Source organism: Nicotiana attenuata, unplaced genomic scaffold (genome assembly GCF_001879085.1).
Source record: "Nicotiana attenuata strain UT unplaced genomic scaffold, NIATTr2, whole genome shotgun sequence".
NCBI classification, from domain to species: domain Eukaryota; kingdom Viridiplantae; phylum Streptophyta; class Magnoliopsida; order Solanales; family Solanaceae; genus Nicotiana; species Nicotiana attenuata.
In genome coordinates, this window is record NW_017670881.1 from 152,336 (window position 1) to 168,763 (window position 16,428).

At 40.5% G+C, this 16,428-nt stretch overlaps 1 protein-coding gene across 1 annotated transcript in view; it reads left to right on the plus strand.

Moving 5' to 3' along the window:
* LOC109244168 overlaps positions 1-15,010 on the plus strand; it is an 18,518-nt gene extending 3,508 nt beyond the window's left edge. Inside the window, exons 5-8 of the mRNA XM_019411214.1 lie at positions 11,785-12,564; positions 13,811-13,866; positions 13,938-14,085; positions 14,652-15,010. Of these exons, the coding sequence (XP_019266759.1) occupies positions 11,785-12,564; positions 13,811-13,866; positions 13,938-14,085; positions 14,652-15,010 (1,343 nt within the window). The remainder of the gene's footprint in view (positions 1-11,784; positions 12,565-13,810; positions 13,867-13,937; positions 14,086-14,651) is intronic.
* The last annotated feature ends 1,418 nt before the right edge of the window (positions 15,011-16,428 follow it).

Here is a 16,428-nt window from a genome sequence, read left to right on the forward strand (position 1 = left end):
CATTTTTGCAATCGATTGTTGAATAACCTTCTTGCTAAATATGGAGTTCGCCACAGAGTTGCTACAGCATATCATCCGCAGACAAGTGGGCAAGCTGAGGTGTCAAACAGGGAAATCAAGCAAATATTAGAGAAGACGGTGAGTGTGAATAGGAAGGATTGGGCTGCAAAGTTGGATGATGCCCTATGGGCCTATAGGACCGCATATAAAACGCCAATTGGAGCGTCCCCTTACAAGCTGGTTTATGGGAAGGCCTGCAACTTGCCCGTTGAGCTTGAACACAAAGCATACTGGGCCATTAAGAAGCTGAACATGGACCTTGAAATCACAGGTAAGAAAAGACTTATGCAGTTGAATGAGTTAGACGAGTTCAGGCTGCACTCTTATGAAAATTCCAAGCTATATAAAGAAAAGACAAAACGATGGCATGACAAGCATATCAAGACACGTCACTTTGAGCCAGGACAACAGGTATTGTTATTCAATTCTAGACTACGGCTGTTCCCTAGGAAGCTAAAGTCGAGATGGTCAGGTCCTTTTGAGGTGGTGAGAGTCACTCCTTATGGTGCAATCGAGCTGCGAGCTTTAAATGGTGAGAGGACATTCTTGGTGAATGGTCATAGAGTCAAGCACTATTGGGGAGGAATGATTAATCGTGAAAAGACCAAGGTTGAACTCGCTGATCAGTAAGCGAGACTTTGCATCATGCCGCGACGTTAAATCGGGCGCTAGATGGGAGGCAACCCATTGAATTGTTGTAAACGTCGTGCCACGACGTTAAATAAGGCGTTGGTTGGGAGGCAACCCAATGATAGTAGTAGTTGTTGATTTTGTGTTTTAGAAAGTGCTAACCAATGCAGGTGACAATGAACAAGTGCTAAGGCCGTCAAACGAGGTAAGGACAGGTGAAAAATTGAGAAAAAAAAATTCCGCCCAGGTGCGCGCCCGCGCATGTGAACGCGCATCTGGGCGCGCTAATCTGCACAGATTCTGTCTTGGCCGCGCTAAAACTAGCGCGACCGCGCACCTGGGCGCGCTTCTGAACGCGAAACTAGCACGCGCACTTGGGCGCGCTAATTTCTCCAGGATTCTATTGTGGCCTCGCTAAAAGTAGCGCGACCGTGCATCTGGCCGCGCTAGTTCCGTCAAATTGTCGCCAGTTTTTTTTTTAGTAGCTTAAGTTTTTCTTTTCCTTTTCTACTTTTATTTTGTTTAGGTTTTAGTTCCCCCCCTTCTAAACCCCCCGTTCAACAAAAGACACCCACCCCTCCTCTAACTCTCCCCTATTCAAACAAAAATCAAAACCCCTGCTCCCAAATCCTTCCCCCATCTCACGATTCTTCCCCCATCCCAGGCTCCCCGTCTTCGTCCCCATTCTCCCTCTCCACTCACCACCATTGTCCATCACAGGTTTTAACCTTAGTTTCTTTTTCTTCTCTTTTTCTTCTTTTTTTCTATTTATATTTTTTTCAGATGTTGTTTGTATGCAAATACCTTAGGTTTAGTAGTTGTACTTCGATTTTGTGTAGAGCATTTGGTGCAATAAGTTGTGGTGTTGGTGGGTGATAAGTGTGGGGTGGAATTCCACTTGATTTGTGATTTTGGTGAGAGTATAGGGTGTATTATTGTTCTAAATAGCTTAAAAGGAGTTGTGAAGGTCTAATGCATACAAGGTGTTCGTGGAAAGGCCCGAATGAACGTAATTATGTAATTTGTGACCACCTATGCGTGTGAAGTCTGAGTAACCGCATTGCGTCACAAATTTTAGTTGGGTTGTGCTAATGCGTTTTCGTTTTGCAGGTATCATGGCTCCACGAAGGAAACGACAAGCCACAGGGGCCTTCTCGAGCAGCCAGGCTGGTTCGGCTAGGTCAAGAGGGGCTGCACATGCACATTCCTTTGATGCTACAAAATTTGTTTCAGCCGCAGCTCAGGACCGTTTTACGGAAAAAGACTCGTAGAAATCCAATTCCAAAGAGGAGTATTCACGTCGGATGGCTCCAGCACCACTGCTCGCGCATGTATAATGAATTGGTGAGGCGAGGGTTGTAAACCTTCATCAATGAGCCCGGTGAGGGCAATGCAATGGTTGTGCGGGAGTTCTATGCCAATGTACCGGAGCATGTTAATGGAGTAGTCACGGTGCGTCGCAGGGCGGTGAATGCTTCTGTTGAGGCAATGCGGACAGCCTACCAATTGCCTCCACCGCCGGATGCTGGTGATTACTTCTATGAGTACGGCCGCCACCCAATGAACGACGGAAAATGGGCACGATTTTTTGAGACAATTTGTGTGCCCGGAAAAGAAGTGGTCTGGATGGACTATGGGGAGAAATTCCACTCCTCAGTACTCACCTTTGAAGGGAAGTGCTGGTTGCACCTCATCAACAACCGCTTGATTCCATCTCACAATACTACAGAGGTAAATGGGCCCCGAGCTACCTTGATTTGGTGCTTTGTAAATGGTTACGACTTCGATGTGGCCAAGGTGATGCATGATGAGATATTCGTCCGAAGTCAAGTCAAAAGGTATAGGTTCTTTTTCCCCTCTCTAGTGACTCAACTATGCAGGGATGCTCGGGTACCCGAAAATCTAGCTGTGGATGGGTTGGTACGAAAGGAGGGCAAGTTCCGTGCTGATAAGGTGACCACGGGCAAGGAGCCGGAAGTAGTAGAGGCGGCGGCGAGTAGTAGTTCTGATGATTCTGATGATGAGGAGGATGCTGAGGACAGTGTGGAGGCAGCACCACAGGCTAAGGAGTGCGTTGTAGCAGCTGCAGGACCATCTGGGACTGCGACATATTCAGGAGCTGCTCGGGTGTCCCGTTTCACTGCTTTGGAGCAGGAGATGGCTGGTTTGCGAACCTCCATGACTGATTTGGGCACACGAGTAGACGCGGTAGCTGACCGACAAGTGAAGTCGGAAAAGAAATTCATGGGCTGGCTGCGAGCTCTGGGTCGTGCGTGCAACGTCAACCCAGACACTGTCTCCGACCAGGAGTGACACTTCAGGGAAGTTCCTTCACCTCACTGCTCTTTCAAATTTTAAGCCATGGGGACATGTCTTCATTTTAAGTGTGGGGTGGGGGTACTTCATTGTATGTATGTAGTTGTATCATTTGAATGTTGTTTTTGTTGTGTTTTATTTGACTTTGATAGTTTTGGTGTTAAGTAGGAAACAATTAGTTTAAAGTAGATAAGTGGCTCGTCCCGATGACGGATCCCTTTCGGCGGGGTTCTTGAGGGACTAAGTCGAAAAGAAAAAAAAAATCGGGAAAATATGTAGACTCTTCCCGACGACGGATCACTTTAGACAATGTTCTTGAGGGAAGTTAGTCTAGAGAAAACACCAAAAAGATTTTTTATTTTTTTAGGTAGTGTAGCAACTCCCCCTTGGTTTTTCTTTGGGCCACGGTTCTTTTTCAAGGGTTTTAACTTGAACCGGGTATAGGTAGTTTTTTTATTTTGTTTTCTTTTTGATTTGTAGAGTAGGTTAATGGGCTACGAGCTAGAAAATCAAGAGAGAACCCATAGCGTTGACACACTTGAACATAATAGACCTTAGAGTGTAACGCTTAGTCTTATTTGTTGAATCTCACTAAAGTGCCTTAATTTGTATGTTTGTTACTGAATTGAATGCTCGTATTGGAGCGTCTTGATGAGGTGATCTGGAATGAATCATATGCCATGTGTGGTGAGGTTTTTGTGTAGTCCATGCTTTGTACTTGTGTCTAGAACTTGCCCGGTATGTGAGTTGAAGCGAAATTTGAGGTGATGCTCGATGTGAAAAATGATTTTAGGCTTTCTTTGATCTTTTTGAGCTTAATTGCTTATCACAAATAAAATTTATCCCTAGTCAACCCTTTTGAGCCTATAGACTTTTATTTGGTACCCACATTACAAGCCTATACCCTTTTTGTTCTTAATTGACATTGTTTTGATCCCTTTTACCTCTTAAAGCACTTTAATTGTGAGATGAGCGCTAAAAGAAGTAAGAAGAACTAAGTGTAGGGGTGGCTTTTGAGTGAAACCAATAAAAGGAAGAAAGGTGCACTTGATTTGTAGAATAATACACCACTAGCAGAAATTGGAAAATTTTGAAAATTTCAAAGAAAAAAAAAAGAAGAAGAAGAATAATCTGAAAAAAAAAATAGAGATGAATAAATTTTTGGCTTGTTCTTGCTAGTGGGGTATAAATTAAAGTGGTGCTTAAAGAAAGAGGGAACATTGTTGGGAGTGATTTTAGTTGTGAAATTGGAGTTGGGATTGAAGAATGTGCGCTCAGAGTGATTATGTGATGTGTTAAAGTGCTTAGGAGGGTGAACCACTATTCCTAAATATATCCTACCCGTCCCTTAGCCCACATTACAACCATGAAAAAGTCCTAATTGATTTTAGATCGAGTGAGCCTACATTAGTAGAGATTTACATTAAGGTCAAGCTTATGGTACCAATTCCATGCATGTGACTTCTTTTGTGAGGGTGAGCGATTTTCTTTGATATATGTGAGCATGAGACTCAATTGTGTGGATTGATTTTATTCCCCCTACTGTGATTGTGAGGGCATGTGATTCGTGAAGGAAAGGCAAGTCTTGACTTTTGTGTGGAGTACTTTGAGGAAGTATGAATATTGCATGGCATTTGAGAGTCAACTTTTGTTCCTAGGATTGTTCACTGCTAGGTGTAATGTATGTAAGTTGTTCTGGGTGTAATGCGTTAGGGGATATGGTTGAGTGAAGGAACCTCTAGAAAGTATAGGGTGATTTCTCGAGGACTAGCAATGAATTAAGTGTGGGGTGTTGATAAGAGGCTGCATTTAGGTAATTTAGCGATTATTTATGCTCCTGTTTGATTATGTTCCGATGTCATAATGGGGTTAATTGATTAAAAATGGGCTCTAATTGTGAATTGTATACATTGCAGGATGAGGAGCCTATGTGATGCCTTAAAGAGGTGATTGGAACTACTTTAGAGCAAAAACGACCCCGCAGAGCTGAGTATGCACGAAGACGAGGAAAAAAATCAAGGAATTGAGGACCTGGGCTAGCGCGCCCAGGTGCGCGCCCGCGCTAATTTAGCGCGTTCAAAACAGTAGGATTGGACAACTAGCACGGTCAGATGCGTGCCCATATGCGCGACTGCGCTAGTCCGAATCCCGGAAATTGTTTGTCAGAGGTATAATTGGAAATCTGGAGGAAACCCCACTTAACTTATATAAAGTCAAGCTCGCCCAAGGATTATTTATCAAGGTTTTCATAGTCTAGTGGGAGAAAGAGAGAGGAAAGAGGCAAGGAGGAAAATTAACCATCAAGTTCTTCTTTTCTTCCCTTTGTTTTTGCTAATTGTGATGAAATTGAACCTTATTGTGATGAACATGAGTATGAGTGGCTAAACACCCATTGTTCTGGGGTTGTGATTTAGCCATGAATATTGTTGTTTGATATTAGCTTGACCTTGATTATAATTCACCACTATATGGTTGTTTCTTGAATTCTGTGTTTAATTGCTTAATTGTCTGGCCAACAGCTAGGTTCTATTTACTATCTATGCTATGCTTGGGAAAGCCCTGTTTAGATTAGAGAAGAATTCAAGAGAGCATGATCTTAACCCTTAGGGGGAGCGGATTTGTGGTTAGGATAGGAATATACCTAGTCACCGTGCTTAATTAAATATCGTAATCTTAATGCGTTCTTAATAGATTGATTTCATAGGAATATAGGCATTAATCTATTGAGAATAGGTGAGTAGTACTTCGGGAGAAGGCTATGAGAGCATCTATCGATTAATTAGCAACCATGAGTGAATTATATGAAAGGGAGAGTTAATTAGAACACAATACGAATGGTGAATCGATCACAACCCTGGAATACTTGTCTCTACTGAATACACAACAATCAACTCGTTACTTGATAATTTAGTTAGTATTTAGAATCGTAGTATAGTATAATCATATTATTGGACTTTGCTTTTAGCTAGATTGAATAGCAAGTTTAGTGATTTAGTGAGTAGTTATACAAGTCTCTGTGGGTTCGACGCTCAACTTATCATTATATTACTTGTCGACCACGTATACTTGCGTGTGCGTTGGGGAGCAACATTCGCCCTTTTCTATTAATTATTTCATAACTCTATTAATTATTAGTTTCATTTGTTTGCTTAGAGTAATTTTAAATTCTTTTTTACAGGAGAATTCTAAATACAAAAAATTTAGGAACAAAGACCTTTCGCTGATATGGTTTCGTTACGATGCTTTATTTAATGATATCATTGCCACCGGAGAGAGAGCACGTGCAGCAAATCAAGAACAAGAGTCGGAAGTTGGGTTAGATCAAGATGATGATGGAACAAATGATGTTTATGATAATGACATAGAACAATGGAATGATGAAAGAAGCGACGAAAGTCATGACTTGCAGAATATGGATTCAATTACGTTTCCTGAGCCATCGCTTAGAAAGCGAAAGTCAATAGATGGTAGTGGCAGTAGCAGTCAAGTGAAAAAAAGCAGGACAAAAAATAATTCATTATCGCTAAAAGAGGAGATACGCTCCCTAGTTGAGTTCATATCTGACAACAACACATCTAAATCTTCAGAGCCCACCATTGAGAAGTGCATGGACATTTTAGAAAATATTCCTCGTATTCTTGGAGGGAGTGATATTTTTAATTGTGCTGTCAACTTGTTGACACAGAAAGAGATGCGACATGCATTTTTGAAGTTGTCTACTGATGAAGCTAGGAAATCTAGGTTGGAGTACAACCACCGACGATCCTTCATGCCGAATAATCCATCTAATCCAATCTGAGAAGTTGTTGATGATGCCTTACCCACATTACATTAGCACTAGACATTTTAGTTTTTCTTAATGTTTTGTTTCCTGTTTAGACATAATGGTGGTTTAATCATTTCTTGTTTAGACATTACGTATTTTATTTTAGTAAATGACTATACTATCAACTTTGAAGTTAGCATTTATCATTTTTAATTCGTAACAGTTTGCATGTCTGTTTCATTTCAGTTTAATGGAATGCTGGAACAATGACTTGTCAAATGACGAAAATGAAGAAGAGGAAACTCAAGAAAATAAGGTACGGATGGCACTATGTCGAATAGCATGTAAGAGTATATTAATATATTATGAGAAATACATTTGCAAGGAACCATGCCGTACATCTAAACGCACTGGGAATATATTTATCCAAGAGACATTACATGGAAATGAGACCCGGTGATATGAAAATTTTAGATTGAGGAAGTCAGTGTTTCTTGATTTAAGCAAAGATCTAACTGATAAATGTGGTCTTAAACCCACGCGTGGGATGTCTGTCTATGAGGAGTTAGGGATGTTCTTGATGATTTGTGCACATGGCGCCGGAAATCGATTGGTACAAGAGATTTTTCAACATTCAGGAGAAACAATTCATAGGGCATTTTCATAGTGTTCTAAAGGCCATTGGTAAGTTTGCAAGAGATATAATTCGACCACATCCATCTTATAATGATGGTGCAGGAGATCACAAGCCATGTAATCAACGATATCTCCCTTTCTTTAAAGTAAGTGACATACTTAATAATTACATTATTATATTTTTACGTTTTAACTCAAAAATTATCTAGTGTAAAGATATATTTAGTTTATGCATGTATATATTTTTAGGATTGTATTGGAGCACTTGATGGCACACATGTGAAAGCAAGATTGCCTCAAGGTCAAGAGATACCATATATTGGGCGTAAAGGTTATCCTACTCAAAATATTCTTGCTGTTGTCGACTTTAATATGTGTTTTATATTTGCATGGGCTGGGTGGGAAGGAGCAGCTCATGATAATCGTATATTTGGTGAGGTACTTCGTAGACCCGAACTGAAGTTTCCACATCCTTCAGGGGACAAATATTATCTTGTTGATGCAGGATATTCACATAAAGGGATATATGGCTCCATATAAAGGGGATAATATGAGATACCACCTTGCAGAATTTCGTCGAGGTGCGACACGACAATTGCGAGCACCAAATGGACATAAAAAAATGTTCAATTATTTGCATTCATCTTGAAGAAATATTGTACGAACATTTGGGGTATGGAAAGCAAGGTGGTCTATTTTGCGAGATATGCCTTTTTATCATATTGACACTCAAAGAGATATCGTATTGGCTATAATGGCGATTCACAATTACATTAGAAAGAAATGTAAGGTGGACAATGCATTCCAAGAAGCTGAGAATGAGAGATATATGCCACGTGTTGATCCTGATGTTGGAAGATTTACAAGAGTCAACGTTGCAAATGAAGAAAATATAGAAAATCAAGGAGATAATAATATTTGGATGGCACTTCGTGATCTGATTGCTCAAGATATTTATGATAGCAGAATGTTTTAATCTTATTTATTACAAACAACACATATTAAGTGCTTGTTTCTTCTCTACAAACACTGTGTGCATTATTTAAGGTTTTTCTTCTTAACTTTTGTTAATTTATACTCCACCCTTTCTAATTTATGACTGTATACTTATCATAACATAAATTATATATATAAAAAAGATATTATCTAATCATTTTTTATAATTAAATAACATAATAAATAGGTAGAATTTATGTAGAATCTAAAATTTTGAAAAAAATAACGTTTTTAGTAGTGTAAATTGTTATAAGGTCATTTAAGTCATTTTAACATAAAAAGAGCTTATCAGCACTTTTAATCAATCAGTTTCAGCTGCTTATTATTAATTTCAACACTTTTATCCAAACACGTAACTCCTTATTTTTTAAATTAGCTTCAGCACTTAAAAGTGCTTTTCAGCACCTAATGCTTATCAGCTATTTTTAAATCAGCTTCAGCACTTAGTCTTACATCGATGTTCTTTCCATTATTAGCTTTTTGTTACGTCTTGCACATGTTTATATGTCTAGTAGATATCTTGACTTGGCCTCGTCACTACTTTACTGAGGTTAGGCTCAATACTTGCTGGGTACCGCTGTGGTGTACTCATGCTATGCTTCTGCATATTTTTTTATGCATGTACGTCTGATCGAGTTGGTTTGAGACTTGCGTCTGCGCGGCTGGAAACTCAAGGTATACCTGCTTGACGTTCGCAGGCCCCAGAGTCACTTTCCGTTGTCTTTCATTTTCACTGTTTACCATTTTTTCGAGACAGTGATGTACTTGGTATTCCTAGTTACTCTGAGAAAAGGTTATGACTTGTACTACTGGTTTTGGGTTTGTATGATTGATGTTGGTTCAACTATGTTATTACAATTATTAATTAATGTTTTACATCTAAGTTAGTTAAATTCTGTAAGTTGTCAGCATGTGTTAGGGCTTACCGAGTCTCGGTGACTAGGTGCCATCACGACTATCTAAGGTGGGGTTTTGGCGTCCTGACAGCATGTTTCCTTGAATCCAGTTGGATTAGAAGTAATCGACTGACTAAGAAAAGGAAAAAAAAATTATGGTTGCACTGGTTGTCTAGTAGAAGTTTGATCTGAATTGAAGAATCGGTGATGTAATTTTTGGAGTGTCAATACTCCAAGATTTCCACATTTTAGTAATTTTATTATTATGAGAGTTGCTTTCAAACGTGTCACATCATGTGTTCTTTGTGTTTCATGAACACAAAGAATAAGAAAATCAGTTGTCTTAGTGAATGAGAAGGATTTCACTTTCCTTTGAGGATTAGAAGTCTATATATTGGCTTAAAAAATGAGAGCTACAGACAAGTTGTTGCTCTCTCACTGAATCATGTGGATGGCATAATTTTATGTGGGTATCGGGTTTGATATGGTGATCCATGTTTGATAATCAAAAGCCACGTTTGACTTTGAACGAGTGCAGAACATATTACTCAGTACCCTTTTATAGAAGAGGATGTAAAGGAACGAGAGTGAAAAACTGAAATAGAACTTATAAAATACTTTAAAGTATTTTGAGATCATGAATATAATATATATGAAGATATTATATATGTTAGTATGATAAAAATAATATATCAAACTATTGAAATGTTTAGGGGTTACAATGGTTTAGCTAGAAAGCCATCTGAAAAGAGACAGTAAAATATTTGTGATTCTTTACTCTTGTTTTGGAGATTAAAATACTTGTAAATTTCTACTCCTGTTATGGAGACTAAAACCTTTATGATTTTCTACTCCTGTTTCAAGATTAAAATCTGCATGATTTTCTACTCGTTCGTTGAGATTAAAATTTTCGTGACTTTCTACTCATTTGTAGGAGATTAAAGTCTAAGTGGCTTTATACTCATTTTGGAGATTAAAATCATGACGATTTTCTGCTCCCATTTATTATTATGTTTGAAGATCAAAACTTCACCGATTATTAAATTTGGATTGCGTAAGATATTACTCAGTTTGAAAATTTAAAACTTCACCGATTATTAATTCTGGTCGTGTTGTGACACAAACAAGAGTTCTTGTAGTTGGCTCTACAAAGTGATTGGGGTGTCAAGCCAGGAGGGTCTCTTAACGCCTTCTTTTTTCTTCTCATCGGAGTTATTTCACAAAGACAAATATGTATCTGCTTTTGAAAAAGTATATTTGGAATATGACATTATTTATCAAACGACTGCCCCTTACTTACCACAATCTATTGGAATTGCGGCAAGAAAGAATAGAATGTTAAAGGAGATGAAGAATGTCTTGTTGATAAGTTCTGGTTTATCTCAGAACTTGTGGAGGGGAAGCTATTCATACAGCTTATCGGATACTCAATCGAGTTCCCCATAACAAAACGCAATCCATTCTATATGAAAAATGGAAAGTAAAGAAGCCCAACTTAAACTATTTTAAAGTGTGGGATGTTTTGGCAAAAGTGCAAGTTCCTGAACCCAAGAGGGTAACGATAGTATCGAAAACTGTTGCTTGAGTTTTTTGTAGTAGATACAACTAATAGTAAAGCATATTGATTTCTGGTTCACAAATAAAAAATCCCAGCGTTCACGCTATTACGGTGATAGAATTAGATAATGTTGAATTGTTTAAAAAATATATATCCTTATAAAAATAAATGTAGTTGTCTGGTAAAAAATCTAGCGACCTCGGGAAGAAGCAAAGAAAAGTACACCTTATGAGGAGAATTCAAGACGTAATAAACGCCAAAATACAACTACTTGTTTGAGGTTAGACTAGATACTTATTGGGTACATGTTGTTTATGTACTCACACTACACTTCTGCGCTAATCGTGCAGGATCTGAGGTAGGTGCATCTGGCGGTCCTTCAGGCGCATACACCCGTCACCCCGAGACTTAGTGGTGAGCTGCTCTCTATGTCCATTCTGCAATACCCGTAGTCTCCCCTTATTGTGTTTATTTTTTTATCTATCTTATTCCAGATATTAGTATAGGAGGTTTTGTATATTCTATTAGTTTGCTCATGCACTTGTGGCACCGGGTTTTGGGATTATTCTACTAGACATTTTATAGTTTTGGGTATTAATTTCACTAGTTTACTCTTTTTGTTATTTGGTGCTTTGGTCTTACTATANAATGTGCTGATCAGTTGATGAGGAGATGCATTCCTGAAAATGAGGTGGAATTAGTGTTGTATGATTGTCACGCATCACCTTATGGGGGCCATCATGGAGGAGATAGAACAGCTGCAAAGGTGTTACAATCTGGTCTCTTTTGGCCAACCTTATTCAAGGATGCCCATGCATTCGTTAAGAAGTGTGACTAATGTCAAAGAACGGGAACAATCACAAGGAAGCATGAGATGCCTTTAAATAATATTCTAGAAGTTGAGTTTTTTGATGTAGGGCGGATAGATTTTATGGGGCCATTTCCACCGTCCAGAGGAAACAAATACATCTTGCTAGCCGTTGACTATGTGTCAAAATGGGTGGAAGCAATTTCTTTGCCAACAAATGATGCCAAGGTGGTAGCTGCTTTTGTGAAAAAGAACATATTCTCGAGATTTGGGACGCCACGGGCCTTAATCAGTGATGAAGGGACTCATTTTTGCAATCGATTGTTGAATAACCTTCTTGCTAAATATGGAGTTCGCCACAATGTTGCTACAGCATATCATCCGCAGACAAGTGGGCCACCTGAGGTGTCAAACAGAGAAATCAAGCAAATATTAGAGAAAACGGTGAGTGTGAATAGGAAGGATTGGGCTGCAAAGTTGGATGATGCTCTATGGGCATATAGGACCGCATATAAAATGCCAATTGGAGCGTCCCCTTACAAGATGGTTTATGGGAAGGCCTGCCACTTGCCCGTGGAGCTTGAACACAAAGCATACTGGGCCATTAAGAAGCTGAACATGGATCTTGAAGTCGCCGGTGAGAAAAGATTTATGCAGTTGAATGAGTTAGACGAGTTCAGGCTGCATTCTTATGAAAATGCCAAGCTATATAAAGAAAAGACAAAACGATGGCATGACAAGCATATCACACCACGTCACTTTGAGCCAGGCCAACAGGTATTGTTATTCAACTCTAGACTACGGCTGTTCCCTGGGAAGCTAAAGTCGAGATGGTCAGGTCCTTTTGAGGTGGTGCGAGTCACTCCTTATGGTGCGATCGAGCTGCGAGCTTTAAATGGTGAGAGAACATTTTTGGTGAATGGGCATAGAGTCAAGCACTATTGGGGAGGAATGATTAATTGTGAAAAGACCAAGGTTGTACTCGCTGATGAGTAAGCGAGACTCTGCGTCGTGCCGCGACGTTAAATCAGGCGCTAGATGGGAGGCAACCCATTGAATTGTTGTAAACATCGTGCCGCGATGTTAAATCAGGCGCTGGTTGGGAGGCAACCCAACGATAGTAGTAAATGTTGATTTTGTGTTTAGGAAGTGCTAACCAATGCAGGTGACAATGGGCAATTGCTAAGGCCATCGAACAGGGTAAGAATAGGTGAAAAGTTGAAGAAAAATTTCGCCCAGGTGCACGCCCGCGCATGTGGACGCGCTAAATTTGCACCAAGTCTATCTTGGCCGCGCTAAAAATAGCGCGACCGCGCACCTGGGCGCGCTTCTGAACGCGAAACTAGCGCGGTCGCGCATGTGACCGCGCACCTGGGCGCGCTAATTCCTCAAAGATTCTGTTGTGGCCGCGCTATACTATCGTGATCGCGCATTTGGCCGCGCTAGTTCCGTCAGTTGTCGCCAGTTTTGTTTAGTCGTTTAAGTTTTCTTTTCCTTTTCTAATTTTATTTTGTTTAGGTTTTAATTCCCCCCCCCCCCCTTNNATTCCCCCCCCCCCCCTTCTAAACCTCCCGTTCAATAATATACTCCCACCCCTCCTCTAACTCTCCCCCAATCAAACAAACATCAAAACCCCATTTCATAAATCTGCTCCTAAATCCTCTACCCATCTCACTCATATTCCCCCACTTCTTTCTCCCATTCTCACGATTTCCCCCCCATTCTCTTTCTCTACTCACAACCATCATCCATCACAGGTATTAACCCTAGTTTCTTTTTCCTTTCTCTTTCTTCTCTTTTTCTAGTTTTATTTTTTTCAGATATTGTTATATGCAAATACCTTGTTGTAGTTGTTGTTCTTAGATTTTGTGTAGAGAATTTGGTGCTATATGTTGTAGTATTGGTGCGGGATAAGTGTGGGGTGGAAAACCACCTAATTTATGATCTTGGTGGGTGTATGTGGTGGTAGTGTTCTAAGAAGTTTAAAAAGAGCTGTGCGGGGTTAAGGCCCACAAGGTGTTCGTGGAAAGGCCCAAATGAATGTGATAATGTAGTTTGTTACCACCTATGCGTGTGAAGTCTGAGTAACCGCATTGCGTCACAAAATCTTAGTTGGGCTGTGCTAATGTGTTCCCGTGTTGCAGGTATCATGCCTCCACCTAGAAAACGACAAGCCACAGGGGCCTCATCTAGCAGCTACGTTGGTTCAGCTAGGTCGAGAGGGCTGCACAGGCCTGTTCCTTTGATGCTACAAAATTTATTTCGGCCAAGGCACAAGACCGCTTTGTGGAAGAGGCTCATAGAAAGCCAATTCCGGAGAGGGGCATTCATGTCGGTTGGCTCCAGCACCACTGCCCGCACATGTACAATGAATTGGTGAGGCGAGGGTTGCAAACTTTCATCAATGAGCCCGGTGAAGGTAATGTCATGGTTGTGCGGGAGTTCTATGTCAATGTACCGGAGCATGTTAATGGAGTAGTCACTGTGCGCTGACGGGCGGTGAATGCTTCTCTTGAGGCAATATGGACGGCCTACCAGCTGCCTCCACCTCCGGATGCTGGGGATTACTTCTATGAGTACGGCCGCCACCCAATGAACGACGGCAAATGGGCACAGTTTTTTGAGACAATTTGTGTGCCTGGGACATAAGTGGTTTGGATGGACTATGGGGAGAAATTCCACTCCTCTCCACTAACCTTTGAAGGGAAGTGCTGGCTCCATCTCATTACCAATCGTCTGATTCCGTCTCACAACACTACAGAGGTCAATGGTCCACGAGCTGCCTTGATTTGGTGTTTTATAAATGGTTACGACTTCGATGTGGCCAAGGTGATGCATGATGAGATATTCGTCCGGAGTCAAGTCAAAAGGTATGAGTTCTTTTTCCCTTCTCTAGTGACTCAACTATGCAGGGATGCTCGGGTACCCGAAAATCTAGCTGTGGATGGGTTGGTACGAAAGGAGGTCAAATTCCGTGCTGATAAGGTGACCACGGCAAGGAGCCGAAAGTAGTAGCGGTGGAGGCGAGTAGTAGTTCTGAGGATTCTGATGATGAGGAGGATGTTGAGGACAGAGTGGAGGCAGCACCACAGGCTCAGGAGCGAGTTGTAGCAGCTGCAGGACCATCAGGGACTACGACATCTTCAGGAGCTGCCCGGGTGTCCCGTTTCACTGCTTTGGAGCAGGAGATGGCTGGTTTGCAGACCTCCATGACTGATTTGGGCACACGAGTAGACGCGGTAGCTGACCGACAAGTGAAGTCGGAAAAAAAATTCATGGGCTGGCTGCGAGCTCTGCGTCGTGCGTGCAACGTCAACCCAGACACTGTCTCCGACCAGGAGTGACACTTCAGGGAAGTTCCTTCGTCTCACTGCTCTTTCAAATTTTAAGCCATGGGGACATGTCTTCATTTTAAGTGTGGGGTGGGGGTATACTTCATTGTATGTATGTAGTTGTATCATTTGAATGTTGTTTTTGTTGTGTTTTATTTGACTTTGCTAGTTTTGGTGTTAAGTAGGAACAATTAGTTTAAAGTAGATAAGTGGCTCGTACCGATGATGGATCCCTTTCGGAGGGGTTCTTGAGGGACTAAGTCGGAAAAAAAAGAGAAAATATGTAGACTCTTCCCGATGACGGATCACCTTAGACAATGTTCTTGAGGGAAGTTAGTCTAGAGAAAACTCCAAAAAGATTTTTTTATTTTTAGGTAGTGTAGCAACTCCCCCTTGGTTTTTCTTTGGGCCACGGTTCTTTTCCAAGGGTTTTAACTTGAACCGGGTATAGGTAGTTTTTTAGTTTGTTTTCTTTTTGATTCGTAGAGTAGGTTAATGAGCTACGAGCTAGAAAATCAAGAGAGACCCCATAGCGTTGACACACCTGAACACAATAGACCCTAGAGTGTAACGCTTAGTCTTATTTGTTGAATCTCACTAAAGTGCCTTAATTTGTATGTTTGTTACTGAATTGAATGCTCGTATTGGAGCGTCTTGATGAGCTGATCTGGAATGAATCATATGCCATGTGTGGTGAGGTTTTTGTGTAGTCCATGCTTTGTACTTGTGTCTAGAACTTGCCCGGTATGTGAGTTGAAGCGAAATTTGAGGTGATGCTCGATGTGAAAAGTGATTTTAGGCTTTCTTTGATCTTTTTGAGCTTAATTGCTTACCACAAATAAAATTTATCCCTAGTCAACCCTTTTGAGCCTATAGACTTTTATTTGGTACCCACATTACAAGCCTATACCCTTTTTGTTCTTAATTGACATTGTTTGATCCCTTTTACCTCTTAAAGCACTTTAATTGTGAGATGAGCGCTAAAAGAAGTAAGAAGGAACTAAGTGTAGGGGTGGCTTTTGAGTGAAACCAATAAAAGGAAGAAAGGTGCACTTGTTTTGTAGAATAATACACCACTAGCAGAAATTGGAAAAATTTGAAAATTTGAAAGAAAAAAAAAAGAAGAATAATCTGGAAAAAAAAATTTAGAGATGAATACATTGTTGGCTTGTTCTTGCTAGTGGGGTATAAATTAAAGTGGTGCTTAAAGAAAGAGGGAACATTGTTGGGAGTGATTTTAGTTGTGAAATTGAAGTGGGATTGAAGAATGTGCGCTCAGAGTGATTATGTGATGTGTTAAAGTGCTTAGGAGGGTGAACCACTATTCCTAAATATATCCTACCCGTCCCTTAGCCCACATTACAACCATGAAAAAGTCCTAATTGATTTTAGATCGAGTGAGCCTACATTAGTAGAGATTTACATTAAGG